Genomic DNA, 23859 nt, shown 5'->3' with positions numbered 1-23859 from the left:
TGTCACAGACAAAAATTTTAACTCGTACCGAATAAGAAAGAAATGCCACATCATTTTTTCACATTACATTTGCAGAAATTAATACAGAAAATAATAAATTCACAGATGCAACTAACCATAATTTAAATGGTCAAGAAAATTTTATAAATAAAAATTATTCAATATTTTTTTAACCCTGTAATATCATGAGATATACAAGTTAAAAATAATTGCACTCAAGGTTTTTAAAATAAAAATAACTAACAACAGACATCTAAATTCAAATGAAAATAATAAAAAGTCATTTCCATTATTCAAGCAAAATTGTATAAAAAATACTCTGTTTACATGATAGCTTTTGTTCTTATTTCAGTTTTCTATCTTCTGTTCACTTTACTTTAAATTGTTATGCTTATTAGATTTAACTGATATTTTCTTCAATACTATGTACAATGTAAATTTAAACTCGAGTAAAATTTCCCCTAAGAAATTGGTTTTATGAAAAACAACTTATAGAATATTAGCTCATAGTCATATATACGTTTTTAAGATTCTGTACCATATAATGCATTGAAACACTGTTTTGTCAAACAAAAACATGCATTAAAACAATAAACCACTAGAACCTGTTGTTTATTTTACATTAAACATCCAACTACAAGTATTTTAACATCTTTAATGGGCTACAGTTTTTTCTGTTTTAATGGTTATTGAAATAGTAGTTGTTAATTGTTGGTGGATTTTTAACAGAAAATCCTTTTGGATAATAACAGGTAATTTTCCTTATGTTTTTTTATTTAAAAAATCTCACAAGACATACTGTACATTTCAGTGAAAACTGCATTGTAAAGTACCATTTAAGAAGTTTGGATATAAGAAAAGATGATGATTAGTGTAATTTCATATAGAAATTATTAGTTTAAAATTAAGAAATTTGTTAATCCTGTGCATTAGAAAAACTCATAAGGACAAATAAAAAACAGCACAGCATTTAAAAAAGATATATGGTAAAGGACTAATTCAAGTTGGAAGGTTCACATGATTGAGGTGGCTTTGAAATATTTAAACGTATCCCCTAATGCAAGTCCTCATCAAAACAAAATCTCCAAGTAGACAAATTAAGCTTATTTATTCTTCCTAATTAAAGGCAAACTATGAACAGGCAAATTAATAAAATTAAAAAATACTGATATACATATTCATGGAGTTTTATTATTTTAACTGCACAAAAAATAATAATTTGTACACACTTCAGAAAGCACTTGCAGGCATAGAAATGCTTTATAACAACGCATTTGATGAAAAGCAAAATCCGCACGCCAAATTTACTTCAGCCGGTCCTTCAAAACGTTTCTTGCATGATTTCCCTACATTCTTTTTGGCAAGTTAGTAGTTTGAGAAAAACTTCATATTTTCCATCATGGAAACTAGAAGAAATATGTCAAAAAAATCACTTATTGTACTCATGTAAAGTTATGCATGAAATAAAGAACAGGCAAAACTGAAACAAGTTTATTATTCTCTAAATTTAAGAAAATATTGTTAAATGACTTTTTCATCTAAACTAAAAGAAAGCGAATCAGTTCTTATGCTTTTTGAAGAAAGTTCAGCTGGAGATATACAGACTCATCTTTTCAGTGTATACAAAAAATATCAGTAGTTTTAATCTTGAACACGAGTGACTCAGTAGATACTCATCTGCTTTGAATAATTACAGAAGCAAAGAACAAGTTCTTTCTTTTTATTACAGGAAAACTGAAATTACCTTTTATCTTTTAACTGTGGTAAAACAATTTTTCCTCCCCCACACATGTGTGATGTAGCTTCGCCAACATCCTTATAGATACTGGCAGCCGTAGCAGCTAATACAGCAGCTCCCAAAAGCACTGATTCTGGTTCATGAGGAACCAGGACTGGAAAACCTGGGTTAAAATGACCATAAAGTTGAACAAGGGGAAAAAGCTACTGTATTTTTACTTACAGTATTCAGTCAACATCATATGTAACGAACAAGGACTGGAAAAGCCTGGGTTAACCATGACCACAAAATCTGTACAAGGAGAAAGCTATTGTAGTTTCAATATTAACTGATATTTATAGCAAGTACAATACCATTTGAGTTCTGTAAATATTACTCATGTTTGAAGATGATTATTAATATCCAAAATTTAAATTAATGAGCCCATATTGGAAAAGCATTGTCTAATTTTAAATTTACGAAGTGTATCTACACGAAATTTTGAAAACTTTAGTAAATAATGCAAGCCTGTTTTTTACAGAAAATAATTTGTATTGGTTAACTTTTTTGTACTAAAGATATGTTTGCATAATGAAAAAGTCAGTCTGACTTTTGTCCACCACATAGTTTGGAAATTGTATTTCTTAACCTCTACAACCACCTAAATATATATTTAAAGTTTTTTTTTTCAATATCCCTGTATCCTGTGTCTGGTATCTTTTCTAACATGAGGTGCTGCAAAATCAAAAATGTAGGGTAACATGAAAAGATGATAATTGCAATAAGTCATAAGTTTGAAGACATATTTACAGTAAAGTAAAGTATTCAATAATCATAAAACATACTATTTTTTCTACATGGAACAAGCAATGAATATAAAGGTATTAAAAGTAACCCATTTTGTCTGTAGCAGTCATAAATACTCCTTACTCAGAGCAAAAGTTTGATAAATCTTAATTTGAAAAATCATAGGTGTTAACTGTAATGTTTTTGACATTAACATATTACATTTAACATTACAGATGTTTCCATTACATCAGTCAAGTTCATCTACTGTTTTATGCAAGTTTATACAAAGCTATTCCTTATACCTGTTGCATCAGCATGCATCTGGACATAAACCTTGTTTTTCGCCAATCCACCACACATCAAGAGCATTTCAATTTCATGACCTGCCATTTCCAAATTCTCTATTATATGTCTTGTCCCATACTTTAAAAATAAAAAGGAAATAATAAAGAAGAAGCTGAAAAGAAAACAGACAAAAGAAGACTAAAACAATGATAAAATTAAAAATTTATGTTTCCAATATTTTTTAAAGTACAGAAGGACAACCCTATAAAAAGCCAAACATATAACCTAATATAATTTAAAAGCACTAATATAGCTGTTGCCCAAAAAAACATAATACTGATGCAAAAACGTACAGTTATGAACCTAGTAACAGAAGGTGAACGAAGCATCTTACTGCTTCAGATGGTTGCTTTGTAGCAACAAACAAATGAACTATTTACTACTTTGAAACAGTCTCTGAATGAGGTATCTCTCCATTAGTTGCTCAGCAATAAAAAAAACTAAGGAAATAATTTTCTACTGATTAATATCTGTGGTAGCAGTTTGAAATGCCTTCTCTAACCTACTGTATGGGGATTAAGCTCATTATATTGTCTAAAATAAAAGACTGTTAGATTGTACTGTAAAATGTACAATACACTCTTATTACATTAGATAGTAAAACTATACAATGACAATCTGAGAACTACAGTTTTAAAGTCACTAAAGCCCTTGTATATCCACAAAAGTTGATAATAAGAAATATCACCCAATAAAGCTATATACATGGTTGAGAGAGGTTTATGTAGCGTAATTTTTAACTACACTTTATTATTAGTTGCTTTGAGATAGATTAATAACTTGCTGCATGTTGCTCATAAAAAAAAAGGTAAAACAATTACCATTATTTGTTTAAAAATGATAATAGTAGTTATTTAGAAACAGAAGGTGAATGAAACAGTTCACAAGTAGATGTTTAGAAACAGCAGTTGAGTTAAATAATTTATCACAGTTGTTCAAAAACAGCTCACTGGAATTTGTTCAGATAAACCATATGACAAAGATACTTCCAACTGCTTTGCTGCAACAGAATAATAAACAAACTTACAGCAAGTGATTGAAGAGTTGCAAGATAGCTGCATGCCAAATCATTCTCATCTGAAGTTAGAGTTAACCCTAAAATCTATGGAAAAAAATACTGGCATGATTAGGAAAATTAACACCATTAAGATGAACATATTTTTATCTTAGTTTCATTTTGAGTTCACTTACTGATTAAATACATTTTATTACAACTCACAGCTTTTAAAGTAAGTCTTATTTTTAGAACAGGTAAGACATTTCGATTACTGGTGTGATCATTCTCAAGTATCAGTGATTGAAATGTCGTACCTGTTCTAAAAACAAATCTTACTTACTGTGAAAACTGTATATTATAATGAAATATATTTTTATTTTAACAAAAACCAAAAAAAAATAAATAAATGTATCCCAATTGGCACTAAAACTATACAGAACATACTTTTAGGTAAAAGCAAAAATGAAAAATGTTTTATAACTGGAAAATACTACATTCATGAGCTTCTGGAACAAACAATATAAAGGTTTACACACAAGGCTGTGAGAAAGGATTTTATTATTTTAGAAGATAAACTATATAAGCTAGAGAAAACACTTCTAGAAGGTTAAATATCATATTACTTTAGTCAATTTTACAATAAATTATTTTTATAATGTAAATCAATATGCTTTGTAAAAATTAATTTTTGCATTTTTATTACTGTTCAATATTTTTTGTCTAATTCATAATCCAAGATTATTCTTTTTGAAAAGTTTTAAAGAATAAAAGTTTAACTAACAAGTATTCTAAAATTCTGCTACTAAATTAGTTTTAAGAAGATGTTACTTGTTTAATACTAGAACTCCTGAAATAGAAAACTAAACTAGAAAGTGTGAGGGAAATTAAAGAGCTTACTAATGGTCATTAGCTGTTCAGTTTACAAATATATTTGTACTCACTATTTTATGTTAATATTTCATAGCTTTATTCATTCTTAAATCACTGTCAAATATGTTAAAACTTACTTTCTACATTAATATGTTACAATTTTATTAATTCTAATATAAGTAAAAACTTTAGAAAACTAGTAAAATGACAGCGTCTCAAGAATAAAAAAATTAAAATTATTTCTAAAATTATATTCAAACAATACAACAAGAATCACAAATTTATATCAGTAATAAATATTATGAAACATTTGAAACTACTGCATATATAGTAATGAAACATTTAAAATCAGAGACAAATAATGTTGCAAAAGCTAGAGACAATTCTCTTCCCGTTAGAAAAATATTGAAGCTAGTTTTGCGGTCTATGTAAGATAAATAGATTACTTATTGTATCTAAAGCTATAAATACATTATTATTGTTCAGGTCAATATTTAACATAGTTTCAGAGTTAGCAGTTAGGCTATCTATTCTGTTTTTGATTTAACTGGATGAAAAATGTGAATGTAGTACAATCATTAAGTTAAATTATGCAGTAAGAATTGTTACATTTTTATGTCTAGAAGTATACACATGCTTCTATAAATATTTTTGTATCGCATTGTTGTGCATAAATCAGCTGCTACTTCATTACTGGATTATATTACAGAATCGTTTTGTTTACACCACAGGTAAAATCAAATATGTGTGACGTACAGGTCTAATGCGTTCTCTGATATGCCTCTACCGTAGACTGCAGTTTCATCTATTCAAGGCTCATCAGCACAGCTTGGGTGTCAGCAAACCAAAGAAATACAGTTAGGCCTCTAATAATGGTGATGTTCATATAATAGTTATGAAGTTTTAAGTCTATTTTAATCAGCATATGACCTAAATTAATTCGTAATTCAATATCATACAGTAGACCAACTGTTTAATGATTATATTATATATTATTCTTTACACCAAAGGTAAATTGAAAATATAATATGTGATGTAGAGGCCTAATGCATTCTTTGATTTGCAGCACCCTCAATTACATATATTTCAAGTAGTTTTGAACTGACCAATTAGCTATAAATGTTTTTATGCATTTTCCATATAAGGTAAAGAAAAAGCAGCATATTCATTTCCAAAATTGTTTTTCTTTTAGGTGTTAGACTTGATCTTAATATAAACATGATTAGTTTTAGGATTGGAAGAGTTAAAAACTGCTTAGCTAGTCCCAAAAACCTAGGTTTTATTTAAAAAGATAATTAGTTAGACTAGATGATCTTGATTTTAAGTGTAGATATTCAATAAACATACATTTCATTTCAACTTTAGAATTTGGACTTAAGGCTACATAGATTAAATTCTACTGCTAATGCTTGGCCTTTGAAACCAGATAAATAAATTGTTTAGGGAATGTTTCATTGTGATTCTTGTCATCTTTGGCTTTTGAAACCAGGTAAAGAAAGTGTTTAGCAAATGTTTCATTGTGAGTTTAAAGATGACAAGAAGTTATCTATTAATCAAAGTTGGTACAAATAATTAGATAACCAAATAAATTAAAACCTTCAATGTATCAAAAATACTTTAGATTTTTCTTTAAGTGCTAGATTTATTGTTAAAGAATCTCTGAATATTATATATATATATATACATAAATAAAGTTGCTAATATTTACATGTTATGTTTTGGATCTAATTCTTTTGTGTACTAATTATGGTACTAATTATGAATTATGGATCTAATTCTTTTGTGTACTAATTATGGTACTAATTATGAATAATGGAAATAATTATGGAAACACACACGCAATACACATATAGAAGTCACAAACAACGACCATGGCAACTAGATGGTGAATTTATTAACGGTACAAAAAATTCTCATAAGTTGTAAAATTCAATAGTATTCTGTGTGGGAGTCCTTTCCTTTACACAGAGCTTTTCACCATGTCTTCATGTTGCCATACAGTTTACCAATGCATGATTATGGAATACTGTTTGAAATGTCCTGTATACTTTCCCGCAATTCATCCAACTTGTTTACTCACATTTTGACTTTCTAAGTTTTTACTTAAGTCCATAAAGCTACAAGAATGTTCATATAAAGACTTTGTGCTGACCAAGCCATAGAACTGAATGTTCCATCAATTTTTTTACTGGCAAGATACTGTTTCACAACATTTGCTGTATGCTTGGGATCATTGTCTTGATGTAAGATGAATCCTCACCCTATGAGGTGTGTTCCTGATGGATGGCTTAATGGATTAGAATTTTTATGCACTTGTGAGTAAATAGGATGCCATCATTTCTGTGCAGATCACCAACATCATTGGCTGAGATGCAGCTACAAACTTTTACTGATACCTCATCAGCTTTACTTTAGATTTTGTACATTGAATACGATGCCATTCAACTCTCTGTTGTTGAACAAACTGTCTCTGATTGTTACCAAACAATTTGAACTTGATTTCATATGTAAAGAGCAAATATCTCCAGCTTTTCTCACACCATTCCACTGCATTTGGCCTGATACCACTTTAACCTTTTGATTTAGTTGCCTTTTCTTAGCAATGGCTTTGATTGAGACCACTTCATGCTGTTCTTAAGTTAAAATTCACACTTGTACTTACAGCAAGATCATTGAAAAGGCACATATTCGAATATCACCTACCTCATATATATTCAACTGTTGACTATCTCGTAAAGAACATATCCTCAGATACTTTACTTTTGGAGAGCCACTTGTACCACTAATGGTGAAAGTTTCATGTACCCTCTTCAGTCTTACATACAGCTCCAACTGAAACATGGAGTATTACTCCAATTCTTTGCATAGAGTATCTTTAACCAGCCAACAATTTGATTTCTACATGCTGGTCATGCAGTAGTTGAAACCTGGAAGCTATAACTCAAAACACACTATTACTACTACTAGTGGGCAAAGTATGACTGCCCATGCTTTTATATTCTTTATACTGGTGTGGCAATTTTTGATTGGTTGAATGACAACCAATCACAATACAAAACTACCAAAACTTTATTCTGGTGCAGTTTATTTTCATATGATAAAAGGGTTCAATTCTTGTAGTATTTGCATAGACTTTTCCCTCACCATTTCCATAATAATTTCCAATATTGTAGAAGCTTTCAAACAATTAACTTCAGCTAAAAGTGAAGATACAAATTACACAAGTTTTTTATATTAGTGCACCACAAGTTGTTACGCAAAATTTTAAATGATAATACACAAATCATATTTTTACCATTCCCTTTAGAGTTGAATCAGCTAAAGGTGACCTATTCCCATGAAAATCTGGCCAGATATGAAGGTCTGTTGTTAAGAATGAAACAGAAGAAACACCTCTCTCTACTGCCAACAACTCAAGATGTTCATTCAGTATTTCTTGAACGTGTCTAAAGAAATTTTAATAGTAAAGAAAGTCAATGAACATAAGAAAGCTGAGACAGACTTTTAGGATATTTCTTTAAGAATAAGAATCATTGTAAATTATTGAAAAATTTCATGTGTTACTAAAATATCCACAATTTGAAAATATAAAAATCCAACTTCAAACACTGGCATTATTAACAAAATTTAAAGCTTTGACAGACAACTTGAGAATTTATTTTGAAAAAAATGCAAAAAAAATCCTTTGAGCCTGTGACACAATCTCTTGCTAATTCACATGATTATTTGGGATTGTGAACAAATGTCAGGAATAAGTTACGTAAAAAAGAATTATTGTTCCTTTAATTTATCCTAGTCAGTTTATTAAAAAAGTTAATTTGTATTTTTGGTATATACTAGTGCACTAAATTAAAAGTGTATTTTTAGCTCAAAATATAAGCCGTTTGGGTAAGAAAATTCGTTTTAAAATATTTTGTGTTTTAAATGCAAGAAAAATTACTATAGCAATCAAAGTCGGTTAGGTAGAAATTCAGACTACATAACCTTAAGTAAACTTACCACTACATACTAGTTTTTATAAGCCTATTTTATACCAACTACAAAACAGGAATATATCAAATATGTTAACTTGAAAATACTTTTATTAATCCTTGACTTCTACAAAGATTAGTATCTATAATCATTAACTTCCATTAATATTATTTTTCACAAATGTATATATTACTCTTTAATATATGTGATCACAAAAATCAGTTATTTTTGTTATACCTACACACTGTGTACATATTTCACATACAACGCACCTTGTTTCACTTTTATTTTCAAAACACTTGGCAGCAGGGTGTGTGTAAATAATATGATCAACCTGTAATAGCAAAGGTAGAGATAAAATATGAAAAACACATTGAAAACCATTTAATCATCCTTCTGCCTATTGGAGGTTAAAATTAATTAAAATTACATATAAAGCTATCAGTGAATTTGTTTGTGCTTTCCATCAATGAGCAAAGCTATATATGTATGTGCTGTATGTGTAGAACACACACATTTAAATTTACTTAATTATAAAAGTACAATAAATAATAAAAAAGTGGTCACTACCTCTCTCTTTTTTATTTCTTACTTTTTAAGTTGCATGGTGCCAATTTCATGATTTTCAAATACATCAACAAAACAAAATTAATTTTATGTATTTAAACTAAGAAATGATATATTAGAAAACTAAAACGTTTACAGAGTAAACATAATAATCAAATTTATAAAATTCCAGGATGTAGTCTGAACTGTTACTAGATAGAGATGGGCAATTTTAGGGGCCCCTTGGTGGCTAATAGTAAGCTTGAGGGTTTATAATGAATCAGGGTTTGATGTCTGTGGTAGGCACTACACAGATAGCGCATTGTGAAGATTTATGCTTAAAAACGAATAATTGTGGGGAGTAACTTATTCACACAAACATTAAATTGCAACAATAAAATGAAATCTAATAAATTTGGTAGTTATCAAAATATATAAATAATAATTTTAATGCAAGGTATTCCTATGTCATTGGTAAAAGAAACAATCTTGATACTTAGGAGTTGTCTTTTAAATCCCATCTTAACATTTGCACTGGTTAGCTTAATGCACATTCTTTTGAGAAGTATAGTTATGAATACAACAAACTCATTACACTAGATGTAAGATGTTATGTTATACACTTCGATATGCAATGGAAATTTTTATTCAACATATCTTTGCACAGCAGTATGAAAAACATAAACTAAAAACTAATGTAAAATTTTCTAACCCCTACACAATATACCACCGGTTGCAAGATATTGGTAAATTTTAAACAAATTCATATAAATTTTTTAATCACAACATTTATATAGCACAATCACCTAAAAATATAAGTTCAAACTATGACAACTAACTTAATATATTTTTTTTTTACTTGCAACACTAAACACATTATTAGCCCCAAATCACCAGTGCTCCTGCAACATCATTCTTCCTTACACTACTTGAACACATCATTAGGGCTGACTCACCAGTGCTCCTGCAGCACTCTGGACTTATTTACAGCACTGACATGTCATTAGGACTGATTCACCAGTGCTCCTGCAGCACTCTGGACTTATTTACAGCACTGACATGTCATTAGGGCTGACTTACCAGTGCTCCTGCAGCACTCTGGTCTTACTTACACCACTGACATGTCATTAGGGCTGACTTACCAGTGCTCCTGCAGCACTCTGGTCTTACTTACAGCACTGACATGTCATTAGGGCTGACTCACCAGTGCTCCTGCAGCACTCTGGACTTATTTACAGCACTGACATATCATTAGGACTGATTCACCAGTGCTCCTCCAGCACTCTGGACTTATTTACAGCACTGACATGTCATTAGGGCTGACTTCCCAGTGCTCCTGCAGCATTCTGGTCTTACTTACACCACTGACATGTCATTAGGGCTGACTCACCAATGCTCCTGCAGCACTCTGGACTTATTTACAGCACTGACATGTCATTAGGGTTGACTTATCAGTGCTCCTGCACCACGCTGGTCTTACTTACAGCACTGACATGTCATTAGGGCTGACTCACCAGTGCTCCTGCAGCACTCTGGCCTCCTTCATTCAACCACAGGTTAGGTATCATTGCTGAAAAATAAGGTCCCCAAACACCAGGTGTATATAAAGGTTTCTCTGTGACCTGTGATAGGAAATAAAAGAAGATTGTCAATGAAATTATTTTTTTTAAACTGGTATTTATGTATAAACAATAAATGAGAAAGTCAGTATTAATTTCTTTTAAATACTTTTGAAATAAACTAAAACTTCTTTCATATCGTTAAAAGTATTTGGTGTTAAATAACAGCAAACTTATTCTGATTACAAGCACTGTCTCTCTGACATACTCTTTGAGAAGCATATTTTTTTGAGAAAGTATTGACTTACTGATTGTTTTAATGAAGTTTAGTAGTTATTTGTATACTACCAAAATATTTTTGTTTGCTTAACTGAAGTCTTAATATCAAATCAGTTCTTTATTTCATACAATATCTTTTAATCTTAGACTAGCTCTGGGCTGTTCATAAGCAACTGTATTTCCTAATACCTGTTTAATTTATAATACATGGACAGGAATAAAAGACAATTCAACATGTACAAGTTTAACACTTGTTTCATGAAGATAACATATATCCAAATTTTCTAGCTATTTGACACTAAGTTCAAAATAACGAAGATTTTTGAAGTTCATTATATTTTCTTCAATATGGAATGTTTTTATTAATTACTAATTACAAAAAGTACCTTCATATGGCAGGTTGAGGTGCCACATATAAGGGCAAGCCGATTTGTTAAACTGGATTTTTATATCCAGCTGGACTGCAACCTAACAAGCCTGGCCAATTAAAAATATGAAAATTTGTATGATCATTTAACATTTATTATCATCTTGTATCTTTTTATGAAAACACCATTTTATTTGTTATTTACTTGAAATAGTTTTAAAGATTAATTAAAATTTCCATCATAATTCTATAAATGCACGGAACATGTTTTTATAAAAACAAACATAAAATATTTAGAAATTATCCAGTTTTTGTTCTCCTCATCATCAATAAATGGAAATACAACATCAATGTGAATATATATTTTTTAGTATAAATATTACGCCGTGCACATTCACTGTGATAAAACCACTGAGTGTATGCAGTTATGTGGCCATATCCAATTTCTACTTCCTAACATAAATTTACTGAAACATAAACCAATCAAGTCTTCTACTTTGTGCATTTTATTTTTAAGTCATAAAATTATCATTATAATGAGAGATTACCAATGCCTCCAGCGTGTGCATCAATGATTGAAGTTGCTACAGGAGTTCCTGCTTTTAGTCCTAGTTCTGTTGCAGCAACCTCAGTCAATCCTTTTCCACAAGTCTGTCCTGGTGCCAAGATGATGTTTCCTAGTTATAAACAAAATGTTAACATAATAAACTCAGTTCATGTTAGGGAAAGTAAAATATCCACAACAAAAGTACAAAAATGTTGGGAGAAGTCTTTAGAGGTGAATTGTTTTTAAAGATAAACTTGTATTTAAAACAATCATAAGGGATGATTAGAAAAATCAGACATATGGTAATAAATGTAGAGATGTAGCCAGCACAGTTTTGGACAAAACTTCAAAAACTTGATACATTCTCGGTTGTTCTATTTCTGCAAGTTTCCATTACAAAGATACCAAATTCATGAAGGAATGGTGTAAAGTTAAATTTACTTACAATGTACTCTTGCACATCTTATAGTTATGCCACAAATTTTACTGTCAAATGAGAACTTCGTATCGACTGTGAACCTATGATGTCAGATTAATATGGAGAACTCTAATCCTGCGGTCTTGTTTGTTTTATTCACTTTCACACAGAGCTACTCAAGGGCTATTTGCACTAACTGTCCTTAATTTTGAAGTGACAGACAAGAGAGGGTGGGCAGCTATTTAACACCATGCACCCACAGCAAACTCTTACTCTTTACCAATGAACAGTGGGATTGACCATAACATTCTAAAACCCCTATAGCTTAAAGGGCAAACATGTTTATTGAACGGTTTCAATCTTGCAACACAAAGATTGAGAGTCAAACTTACAAGCAAGCAGGACATGTAGGCAAATACATGAAATTATTCCACTTTTACAGCTATCAACATTAAACCCAATTATCTTACTGTATGTTCTTCAGTTTTGTTGTCTTTAGTCCATCAACATGAGGTAACAGACTTAAATTTACACAAACAGGTAATCTAAAGTGACCAATCACAATTGTCCATTTATCTTTAAAACTTTGTTTACATTTAAAGATAAAAGAATAGTACAATTAGCAGTGTCACCACACTTGGTAAATGGTCATTTCTTTCAGATAGCCTGGAAATGTATATCAGAGCATCAAAAATTTCAAGTTTTTCTAGGGGAGGATCCCTAGAAAATCTGAGGTATTCTACTTTGTAGAATTACTCATCACAACTATTTATCTTTACCAAAAAAAACACCCCTAAAATGAGTGCAAAAAATTATATGCAGTAAATGTTTCAAACTAAAAAAGCCATCCTACCCAGTACAATGAAACCACTTAAAATCAGCATTTCCATAAAAACCTCAAAATATTGTCAAGTTATATCCCTTATAACCAATAAAAAGAAAACTGAGGTATGTTAATTTAGTAAGGAGAGTTGAGAATTTGAATCTTACCTTATCTTAATTTTTACTTTTAAGAAAAAAATCTAACTTAACTTCACAAAATGATGCAAAACCATCCAAAAAAACAACAAAACAAAAATGTGTACACTTGAACTATCTAAGATCAGAAGTCCAAAGGAAAAGAAAAACAAGAAATAAATTCTCAGTCTGACAAGTCCATTGCCTTAGCTTAAAGAGTCCTACCAAATTCTGTCTTTAATGAAGATAAATATAAAATATACAGCATTCAAGACATGGTAGCTTTGTTGGATAAAGTATCTATATCAGTAATAAGATTTCAGGTGGGAGAAGAATGAAAGTTGGCTAATGTTACTCCTCATTTCAAGGTAGCTAACAACCATCAGGAGAAAGGGTAGAAAATGCCAGGTGAATTAAGAGGCGAATACAGCTCAGAAGGGTGATGGGAAAAGGTCCATGAGAGAGGTGAGTATTTCACAGAAGAAAAACATGGAACTTGGGAACCACAGAAGGGAGCAATACATGTCATATACCCTCAGAGAGACCTGACCTGACAAAGGAGATGGATTGATTGGAACATTCTGTATGGGCAGGGGTGGAACATAGGAAATGGGAGATAAGTATAGAACATAGAATATCTTAATAAAAAATTCCCCAAAGAAGAAAAAGGTCTAGGCAAGTCCCCTAAAATGACATGTGACCAAGAGGCATATTCATGAAGGGGGGGAAAATGTTGTCCAAATCCAAAACTAAAAAATCACTGAAAACCTTGTTAGGACAATCATAACTGTGTTCTGATTGTAGAATGAAAATGGACAACTCCCAACGGACCAGAGCCGTTACTTCATGGGTCAAGAATCGTGGTGACAACCTGTTAGACGTTGTCAGGAATTCCACTGCTGCAATTACTGTGAGTGCATAACTCCCGAAATTGAAAGAGAAAAGAAGATAAATCATAACTCTCCAAGAAACAGAACAAAAATGTAAAATAACAAATTAATTGAAGGAGAAATTCAAGAAAGTAAGAACGTATTGATAGGTTAATTAAACCACGAGCAAAAAACCAGTGTAATCTGTAGGACATTCAATCGAGAAGTTATTAACATGTGCATGATTAGAGAGGGTGCTAGTTACCACAGGTGGAGGGTTGCTGCATGATCATTTGCATGATACTATGCAGTAATAAGTGGGAGTAACAAGGCTAGTGGCGAGTGAAAATTTGCACAGTCAAGAAAGCTGTTTGTGATAAGAGGTAAGATATCGTATCAGAATACTAAATCCCCAATCTGCATACGTCTTTATGATCTGAGTGTATGAATATTTTTCTTTGGAAAGGGGTGTTACATACTCTTCCCAAAAGTGATCACATTTTGGTGACATTACACTACCTAAAAAATGTTGAAATATTGTTCTGATACACTCTGTCTAAAGACAGCTTTACATTGCTCTTATTGTCATATGACTTAACAATTTGCATATTCAAAATAATATTAGTATAACATACTCAACATTCTGTAAAAGTCATAAGAAAGAGCTGTGCAGTGAAATTTTAAGAATACTTCACATGTTGTTACTTTTTCATGAAACAGTACAAAAAGAACAGCTGATCAGTTGTAAAAACTAGCTGAGAGTCCTGGGTCAATTAGAGTCTGGAAAGACTGTTTTCAATCCATTTCAGATTATTACAGTACTAGAGTACTCACCAATTTTCTTGAAATTCTCTTCTGTTAGTTCTAACATTCCAATTTGTTCCCAAAAAGTTTGGTCCCAAAACATTACTCCTGAATCATCTGCTTGAAATAACCATTTACATGTTACTGTACACATGGACCTGTCCAAAGTAAAACAAAGACAATATGAAAATCATGCACAAACAACACAAAATACTCTAATTTTGTATAATAGCTGAAGACTGAATCAGATAACTTTTAATTTGAAATATATTCTTTCCTATTTCTTTTATATTAAGGATTTCTAACCTTAATTCTGAATATATACTTTATTACTTCTTTTCTAATTTACAATTTTCCCCTTAAGTGGAGAAAAATTATCCAAGATGTAGCAAAATCTAATTTCATTTCAACGCATGTATTGTAATTCAATGAGCTAGCTCACCCTTTTCCAGAATATTTCATATGTTTTTATAGTGTAAACTTTATTAATAACCTGCTCAAGCTCCCAGTTGCTCTCCATGTCAGAAAATCTGGTAGGTCAAAGAAATGTCCAGCATTTTCCCATGTTGCTGGTAGGTTCTAGCACATGAAGGAAATACACAAAGTTATATTTACATATAATACACACACCTAACATAAAACCTAACATAGTTTGTATTTTCATTGTTGCATGTAGATTAAACCTTAGTCAAAACTCACATGAATTTTAAAATTAAAATTTTTTGCAAAGCTGGGGTCAGGTGTGTAGATGTATTTCTACTATACAAATATTCAATTCAGCCAAATGAAATAATCTGCCATAAAGTTGCACTTAAACAGATGAAAAAACATGAAAAATAATTATGCAACATTCACAAGAAGCATAATAATATTTTTTATGTTGTTAATACTTTCATCTGAGAACAGGTCATAATTTTTCTATTGTCTTACTTGTGAATTAATAATGTACTAAACAGCAAAGTGGATCTCTTTCAAATTAAGCATACAATGTAGATGTGCTTGTTATTGTTACCTGTACAATGTACATTTTTATATTCTCCATGACAGATATTTATTAGTGTGGTTGGTAATGGTATAAGATAGCAAATTCTACTTCTATTTTGTTATGATTTTGTTCACCATTAATTTATTATTCCTTCTATCATTTAGTTCATCTATGAATTTTTAGTTATATTAAAGTACTAACTTACCTTCTATCCAGAGCACATTGGATTTGTGTATGTTTGAATTATGAAACTGATACAAGCTTCCCCTGGCAGAGACATTGCAATATTATTTAAATTAGCTAGTCACATAAGATGTAATCTTGAGGTCTAACTACTAAATAAAAACCCTTCCTTGACATTAAACAAGTTAGTTCATGAGATATAGTTAGAACAAATCATTGCTTATTGTCCCTTGATATTGTTATTTATCTTGAAGTGAATTAATTTTGGAATATTGCATTTTTTCAGAATTAGGATTTTTTTCTTCTTCTGGTTGTTTTGCCCAATTCCTTTATTTATTAAAATTAATAATAATGATATTTATGTTGTACTGATTACTAAAGTTTGTATCACGTCCTGGCCAGCCACAGATTTACTAAATGTTTCTTTTTTTGTAAGTGATAAAATTTGTATTCCAATTGTGTGAAAGTTTTATTTTGGATTTCTGTGATTGTTAGTTTGATAAATTGTTTTTTGTTTGATCCTGGTTATAGCTGTAACCTCATCAAAGAATATCAAAAGACTAGTAAGGCAAGGTTTTCCCCTGGGAAAACCATGTTGATTAGCCAACACAATTTTAAACTTTGTTAACTGACTTTGAAAAGCATCTTTTATCAAAATTTCAAAAACTTTTCCCACCACAGATGTACAACTAAATAAGCCTATAATTATCAAGATAATACTTATCACCTCCTAAATATACAAGATGGCCAAGGAGTATTATCATTCTTTAAACATCCTAAGTTTCTCTTAAGAAGCTCAAAATTATTGTAATCATTTTGTTTGATCTTTTTTGCCATCAAGTAATTGTTCAGATGAGGAATGTTAATTAAACCTTCACTTGTAAAAATTTCAAGTTTCAAGAAGTTTACAAAAAATACTTAAGAAAGATAGACTTGTAAAAACAAAATAGTTTAAAATAAATAAATATGGAATAAAATAAAATTAATTTTGGAAAGAATAAAAAGCTTAAAAGCACAAGTGAAAGTAAAATAGTTCTAAGACAAGTTGGTAATCATAAAAACCAAGATATATGAATTAACATGCTGGTCATTGTTGAAATTAAGATTAGTTATGATCAAAATAATATCTATATTATAAAATAGCCAAATCATCTGAAACTTGTAGTGATCACACTAATTATTAATAAGAATTCCTTCACTGCTCTAAGTGTTTTCAATACCAAGTTAATCAGTTATCTTAAGCACTCAATAGTTTAATATGTATAATTGGAACTATCACAAACACTCTAAAACCCCGGATTGGAGCCATTACTTCGAGATTGTTCATCAAGCATTAACCACAAAAAATATATATATTAAAGGTAAAAACAATAGAAAGTGAATTTGTTCCAAAATTCTAAAAATTATTTTTCTTCAACACAAAGTGTATGTTTACAGAGAAAACCTTAGCCACTGCAGAGGTCCTAAGTAGAATATAAAGTGCAAGGTCCCTCATAGCATTTGACAATGAAAAAACCTGACAAAAATTGTTCAAAAGAACAAAGCAATATGTTCATTAATGACTCAACCCAATGACTTTTGCAGCTTTATCTTTAGGAATCACTGATAGAAATATCTATGTATGTCCCCCCATGGTGAAGGAGACTAGTATGTGTGTGTGTATACATATATTGATCTCTCTCATTATAACTAAATCTAAATCCACAGACCACATACAGGCTGAGAAAGATGTTGTTTATTTGAGCATTATGGGATATGTTTTGGATTGATCATTTGTAGTTTTAAGTATTTTTGGAGTTAGTGTTCATCGCGTAGGTGAAGTGTTGAGTACTGGAAAATGGGAGTCATATAATAAGATTTTAATTGTTTAATAACTTCAGCAGGTTTGTGCCCATGGCTTTAAGGCTGACTCTATCTGCATGCATTTACATAGATTCATGAGACATAAGCAGATCACATAAGATCAAAAAGCAAAAAATAATATTATAAAACAAAAGAAACTGATAACCTGAGTGTTTTCAGAAATTAAGCATTATTTTGTGCATCCAAACATTATTTTTATTATATCAAGTTCAGTAATTTAAAACATTAGTGGTATCATTTCATAACAATATTCACAGTAGAATGAGACATATATAACTAGTTATGTATATAAATTTTACTTTTTGAAAGCTAGCTCTTATTGTTAAAACTTTAAATTACTTAAATTGAGCTGTACCTGCTTTATCCACACTAATTTTGGAGGCTGCATTTCTAAGGAAACTGTTCCTCCTGTGCTTCTTAAAACCATGTGTTCGGTTTTGTTGATGAAGTTAGCTTGAAGGAGAGCTCTATGGTCCATCCACATAATTATGTTCTGATGTTTACAGCCTTGGTATTGTGTAGAATAAGCAAAAAAATGATTCAAGAGAACCAAAAGATAAAAATTAAAAACATAGACTTCATTTTAATGACCTAATTAAAAAACATACCAGACAAATAAAAGATCAATTTGCTGAATAAGTTTCCTGTTTTCATCTACATATTTTATTAAAGTTTTTATAGCTTCTACACATTTATTGTCAGTCTTCCAAAACTTTTAATTTACCATTATATTTTATTTTATTTAATTCAAAACTTACCTAAATGTTTTCATCTTCTAGGTAGTGAGCTTTAAATATATTTAAGTTTTCATTGTCCCTAATATTATTTCCTCAAAAAATCTCCTACACATTATTCAAGCTATTAAGTGTTTTAAAAACTTCAATCACATGACCTCCAGATTATTTATGGTCCAAGGTTCTATGTTTCTCTTCATAGTTTGGAGCTTTTAAAACAAGTATCACTCTATTAACTCACTTCACATTTTTAACAAGTTGATACTATGTCCGTAATTAAGGAGGCTAAAACTGCATAAAGTACTGTTACGACAGCGGAAGTCATGTGATGCTGGAAGCATGTGCGCTGGAGCTTCTAGAAGGATCATGACTGTTCCTGGCAACTCTAGTCTTTTCTAGGTGCCCTCTATTTTAGTACATAAGCCCGGCAAATAAAGCGGAGATGTAATTGTATATAGACAGATAATCGAGTCAAGTCGTAAGTAAAGTGAATCGTTGTGAATTATAGCATGTGTTTAAGTTAAAGTGACTGTGGAAATTCTGTGTATTGCAAAGTTGTATTGAGAAAGAATAAACTAGATTTATTTAAGAAAGGACTTGTATCGCTGAAGTTCTTAGGAAAGAATTTTACAGGAAATTAACAAACGACCAGAGACGTAAAAGTACTTTAAATGAAGTTTTACCAAAGACTTAAAAAAAGGACAGTAGCCTGCTTATCTTAAATTAAAAAATATGTAGATAAACCCCATATTTCTATTATAATCACTTTCTCCTAGATCAGTAATCAAACACGAATGCTTTCTTTCTTTCTCAAAAACACTAATTTTCCTTTTGTGCAAAATGCAAGTACTTTTCTAGTTTCCATATTCCCAGTGCATTTTCCTCTCAAACGTGTGCTTACTCTTTAATACACTTAAAAATCTTTGTGAACTAAAGGGAAAATCCTTCTCAAAATTATCATTTTCCAGCATCTTAGCATAACACACAACTTCATAATATTATGTAACTAGATTTATCATTCATGCTTGCAATTGTAATTATATTTATAATCATAGAATATTTAAATTGCATAAATACGATGTGCTAAGCATAACAACATATCAAATTAGCTATATCCATTATTGCATTAATTTTTAGTTCTGATCTCTGCAGATAGCTTGCTTTGATCAGAAGTTTATGATAATCAAAATGAAAAACAACATATGTTATAAGTCATCAATAACACATGCATAAGATCACACACATTGAGGTTTATACTGTTACGTAGATATCTTAAGTTTTATGAAAGATTTTAAAAGTAGCTTTCAAAGAAACAAACTAATAATACATGCAAACAATCAAAATTTAGGACAATCTTAATTTTTACCTGTAGAGCTAATCGTCAAAGGCTGAAAGTTTTTGTCCAGTACAACCAAAGAACAGGTGGCATCAAATCCAATTCCAACCACATCATCTTGATGTATTTTAGACCCACCAATCAGTTTCTGATGAAAGAGATATAATTCCAAATACTTAAAACGTAGAATAATAAAAGATGATAAAGAAAGCCATATTGAGGAAAACATATACTACTCTCATTTTTAAGGATTCACAGTTTTAACAATGTTTTATGTATAAAACATATGATCGAGTACTGAACAGGACTAATTTATAATAAGTTAATACAGAGTTCTGGAAATCAAAATTTATATAATACATAGTAAGAAACATACAAGCTGGATTTTAAACAGTATAATTTCATAAACTCTCTCTCTCTCTTTAATTACATGCAGTCAGGGGTGGCAGTGATGGTCCTGTCCAAAGCTCACTTCTGGGGCACTTACCAGTATTGCTGGGGTGGGGGTGAGGCATTTCTACATGCATTTGAAACATTTCCAAGTTTTAGAACCAGGGAAACTGTTGATTTTATAAAAGTAATTGCTTTAATGCTGAAATTAGTGACAAATAAAATAATTAAATTGTTATATAATATGTACTCTAAAATCTTTCCACTTTTTGCTACATTCCAGAGTCAAACCTGAATTACAATTTTGCAAAGTAGTAGTAGTACAAAACTTTGAGACTTGAAATTTTGTTTCTACAATTTTAAGTTTAAATTTTGTTGGATAGTCAACATGGTTTCACTAAAGGAAAATCCTGTCTTACTAATATTTTGACATTATTTGAAGAGGTTACTGCTTATGTAAATGAGGGTAAAGGTGTGGATTTGATGTATCTGGATTTTCAGAAAGAATCTCATAAGGTGGCACATAAAAGGCTTATTAAAAAAATAACCTCTATCAATGTAGGGGATAAGTTGGCTAATTGGAGAGAAAATTGGATGAATGGAAGAAATCAGAGTTGTTACAAATGGGGTTCAGTCAAACTGAATTAATGTCATCAGTGGAATACCTTAGGGCTCAATGGATTGGAATAATCTTCACAATTCTTTGGAAGAAAAGGATGTTTGGTTTCTGGATGATTAGTCTCTTAAGCCATCCAAGCAGTGCTGTCATTAATAGTAGGGCAAATAGGATTTTAAATTGTTACTACAGAAATACTGAATATAAGCCTAAAGAGGTTATAATTTCAAAGCATATGTCACTAGTTAGGCCACATTTGGAGTATTGTGTTCAGTCTTGAGCTCCTTACCTTAGAAAAAGACATTAAATTATTGGAAAGAGTTCAGAAGAGGGGCTACTAGGATATCTGGGATGGAAAAGTTGTCATAAGAGGAGAGGTAACAATATCTGAAATTGTTTTCTCTTGAGAAAATGAAGAGTTAGAGAGGATCTGATTGAGGAATTTAAGATTATTAAGAGTACTGACAGTGTCAATGCATCGTTTTCCAGGTAGGACTATGGGAAACAAATATAAATTTTGGCAGGATAGGAGTCATCTTCATTCAAAACTTATTTTTCTAACAGGGTAGTTGGCTTTAGGTATTGCTTGTCTTCAGTTGTGATGGAAACTGTAAATTTAAAGGAAGACTTGATAAACAATTGAATATTAAGGGCTGGCTTTCAGTTTATATATATTTTACTTTAGTGAACTGAACATCCTAGATGGAGCAAAAGGTCTTTTCTCTTCCTTAAATGTTATGTTAAACTCTGTGTCAAAAGGTTATGGGATAAATCATCTAAAATATTTGTTGAGTACACACAAAGATTCAAGTTTATGACTTCAGGTTATAGCTGGAGAGCTAAGGTCAAGAATAAATACATCCACCAGGTTACAGGTTAATCTTAATGAACAGGAAATTCTCTGTACAATGAAATTCACTGTCAAGTTCAGTATTATAAAAATAATTCCACACAGTATAACCATGCAATTTAATCATATTAAAAAAGTATGTATTCTTCTTTTAGTATTTCTGCTATCTGTTAATCTTACACCACCTTGAAAATTCTACCATAAGCTAGGCACTCTACTTCTGCTTTGACTTTCACTTTGTTACCAGTGTCAAGTAATTGTCTGTTTGCTTTATATCTTCCTGTAAAAGTGTAATTTAAATAATCTGTAGGTTTTATGATGTTATAGTATCAATTATAGATGTTCTCATTTGGGCTAAATGTATTGTAGTTCAGGTATGTGTAAGCCAGAACATTTTTGTAGTTATTATCACATCTGAATGTGGTCTATGTGTTTTAAATCTGGCTGTAATGACAAAGATGAACAGATTTACTGAATTGCTATAATGAATGGTGGTCTTGAAATTGATTGGATAATGTTGTAATTTGGAACTGTGGGCTTATGGTATTATCACGACTGAAGTAAATGTTTTCTACACTTGGTCTACTATAACATTAGGCACATGCACCCCATAAAGTTGATGGGGTCTTGAAGCAATGAGAGGGCACACTGCCATGGTGGCTCAAATCACACTCTATGAAGGTCATAACAGAATAAATCATAATGAATCAGATTTAGTTCACCATCCTTCTCACAAGCAGATTTCAAATGAATAAATAACCACATCTATGAACATGATAATAGCATAACTTGTTTTTGATTTACCATTATCACAGCCAGATATAGTTCCTCATATTGGTAGCTTCAGCTTAGGTTAATTTCACTCAGATATCTTTTATTTTTATCCTTTGAAAACAATATACATCCAAATACCTATCAAGCACATATCACTTCTTTTCAATATTTGTTAATTTTAATGTTGAATCCCATAAAGTTGGACAAAGTTATCTCTCTGCAGCACATCTTTCACACTGCAGTATCTGTAAATGAGTGTAACATCATCAGATGATGTTTTCACATGGTTTGTAATTTTAAATAGTTATAAATTCAAAACATTTATTTAGTTTATTCTAATGAATATGTGCTGATATTTAGAAAAAAAAATTGTTAAACTTTAAAATTTAAGCCACATTCTGAATGCCAAGTTTCAAACTGAATGATTATCCTACTTCTTAATATGTTTGTTTTAGATAAAAGCCACATTGGACTATCTGCTGTGCCCACTGTATGGAATCGAACCATGGATTTTGGTATTGTAATTCCTTACGCTTACAGTTGTCCCACCGAGAACCTTACAATAAAATTTGAAAAACGGCACAATATCTAAAAAAAACAAAAAAACTTCGAAATATATGCTAACATGCAATTCACACGATGAAATTAAATTCCGTGCTACAAAATGATCGATAAAGAGAATATTAATAAATTATGCATTACAACGATTTACCTTGACTACAGTGCAACAAGCATCCCAGATATCATCCGAAGACTGTTCATAGCGTTCAGCTTCTGGACTCCATATTTGTATCGGATGAGACTCTACGCGGAAGACCTTACCCTTTACAGTAATTAACGCTCCCCTTACGCTTCGCGTTCCAACATCAATGCCGATAACGCACTGTTCTCGACAAGCATAATTCATGTTGCTTTATCTCTAGATTATTTACTTTCAGGAAGCAACACTTTATTGGAAACAGGTTTGGTGATGGTAGACGATTTTCTCCGTTTCACATAATCATCTATAGTCACAGCATTAAGTGTTAGTCTTGTATTTGTACTTTTATTAACACGTGACTTAGATGTACAAACTTTCAGAAATTAAATATT

At 30.9% G+C, this 23859-nt stretch overlaps 2 protein-coding genes across 2 annotated transcripts in view; one reads left to right on the top strand and one right to left on the bottom strand.

Annotated features, from left to right (window-relative positions):
- The window catches only part of LOC111087786 (protein FAM183A-like), an 11516-nt gene extending 5241 nt beyond the window's left edge, over positions 1 to 6275 (top strand). Inside the window, exon 4 of the mRNA XM_022395691.1 lies at positions 5450 to 6275. Within this exon, the coding sequence (XP_022251399.1) occupies positions 5450 to 5482 (33 nt within the window). The 3' untranslated portion in view covers positions 5483 to 6275. The remainder of the gene's footprint in view (positions 1 to 5449) is intronic.
- LOC106467492 (FGGY carbohydrate kinase domain-containing protein-like) lies at positions 1172 to 23859 on the bottom strand. Its single transcript, XM_013927851.2, is given in 15 exon segments — positions 1172 to 1406; positions 1745 to 1901; positions 2809 to 2929; positions 3879 to 3953; positions 8014 to 8164; positions 8963 to 9024; positions 10751 to 10858; positions 11461 to 11513; positions 11516 to 11551; positions 11990 to 12118; positions 15067 to 15194; positions 15530 to 15615; positions 18423 to 18574; positions 20168 to 20285; positions 23480 to 23859. Coding segments are annotated over 15 exon segments (1656 nt in total). The 5' UTR covers positions 23675 to 23859; the 3' UTR covers positions 1172 to 1321.

Source organism: Limulus polyphemus, unplaced genomic scaffold (genome assembly GCF_000517525.1).
Source record: "Limulus polyphemus unplaced genomic scaffold, Limulus_polyphemus-2.1.2 Scaffold2633, whole genome shotgun sequence".
Classification (NCBI taxonomy): domain Eukaryota; kingdom Metazoa; phylum Arthropoda; class Merostomata; order Xiphosura; family Limulidae; genus Limulus; species Limulus polyphemus.
Note: the sequence above shows the minus strand (reverse complement) of the source record. Positions and strands in the feature narration are given on the sequence as shown.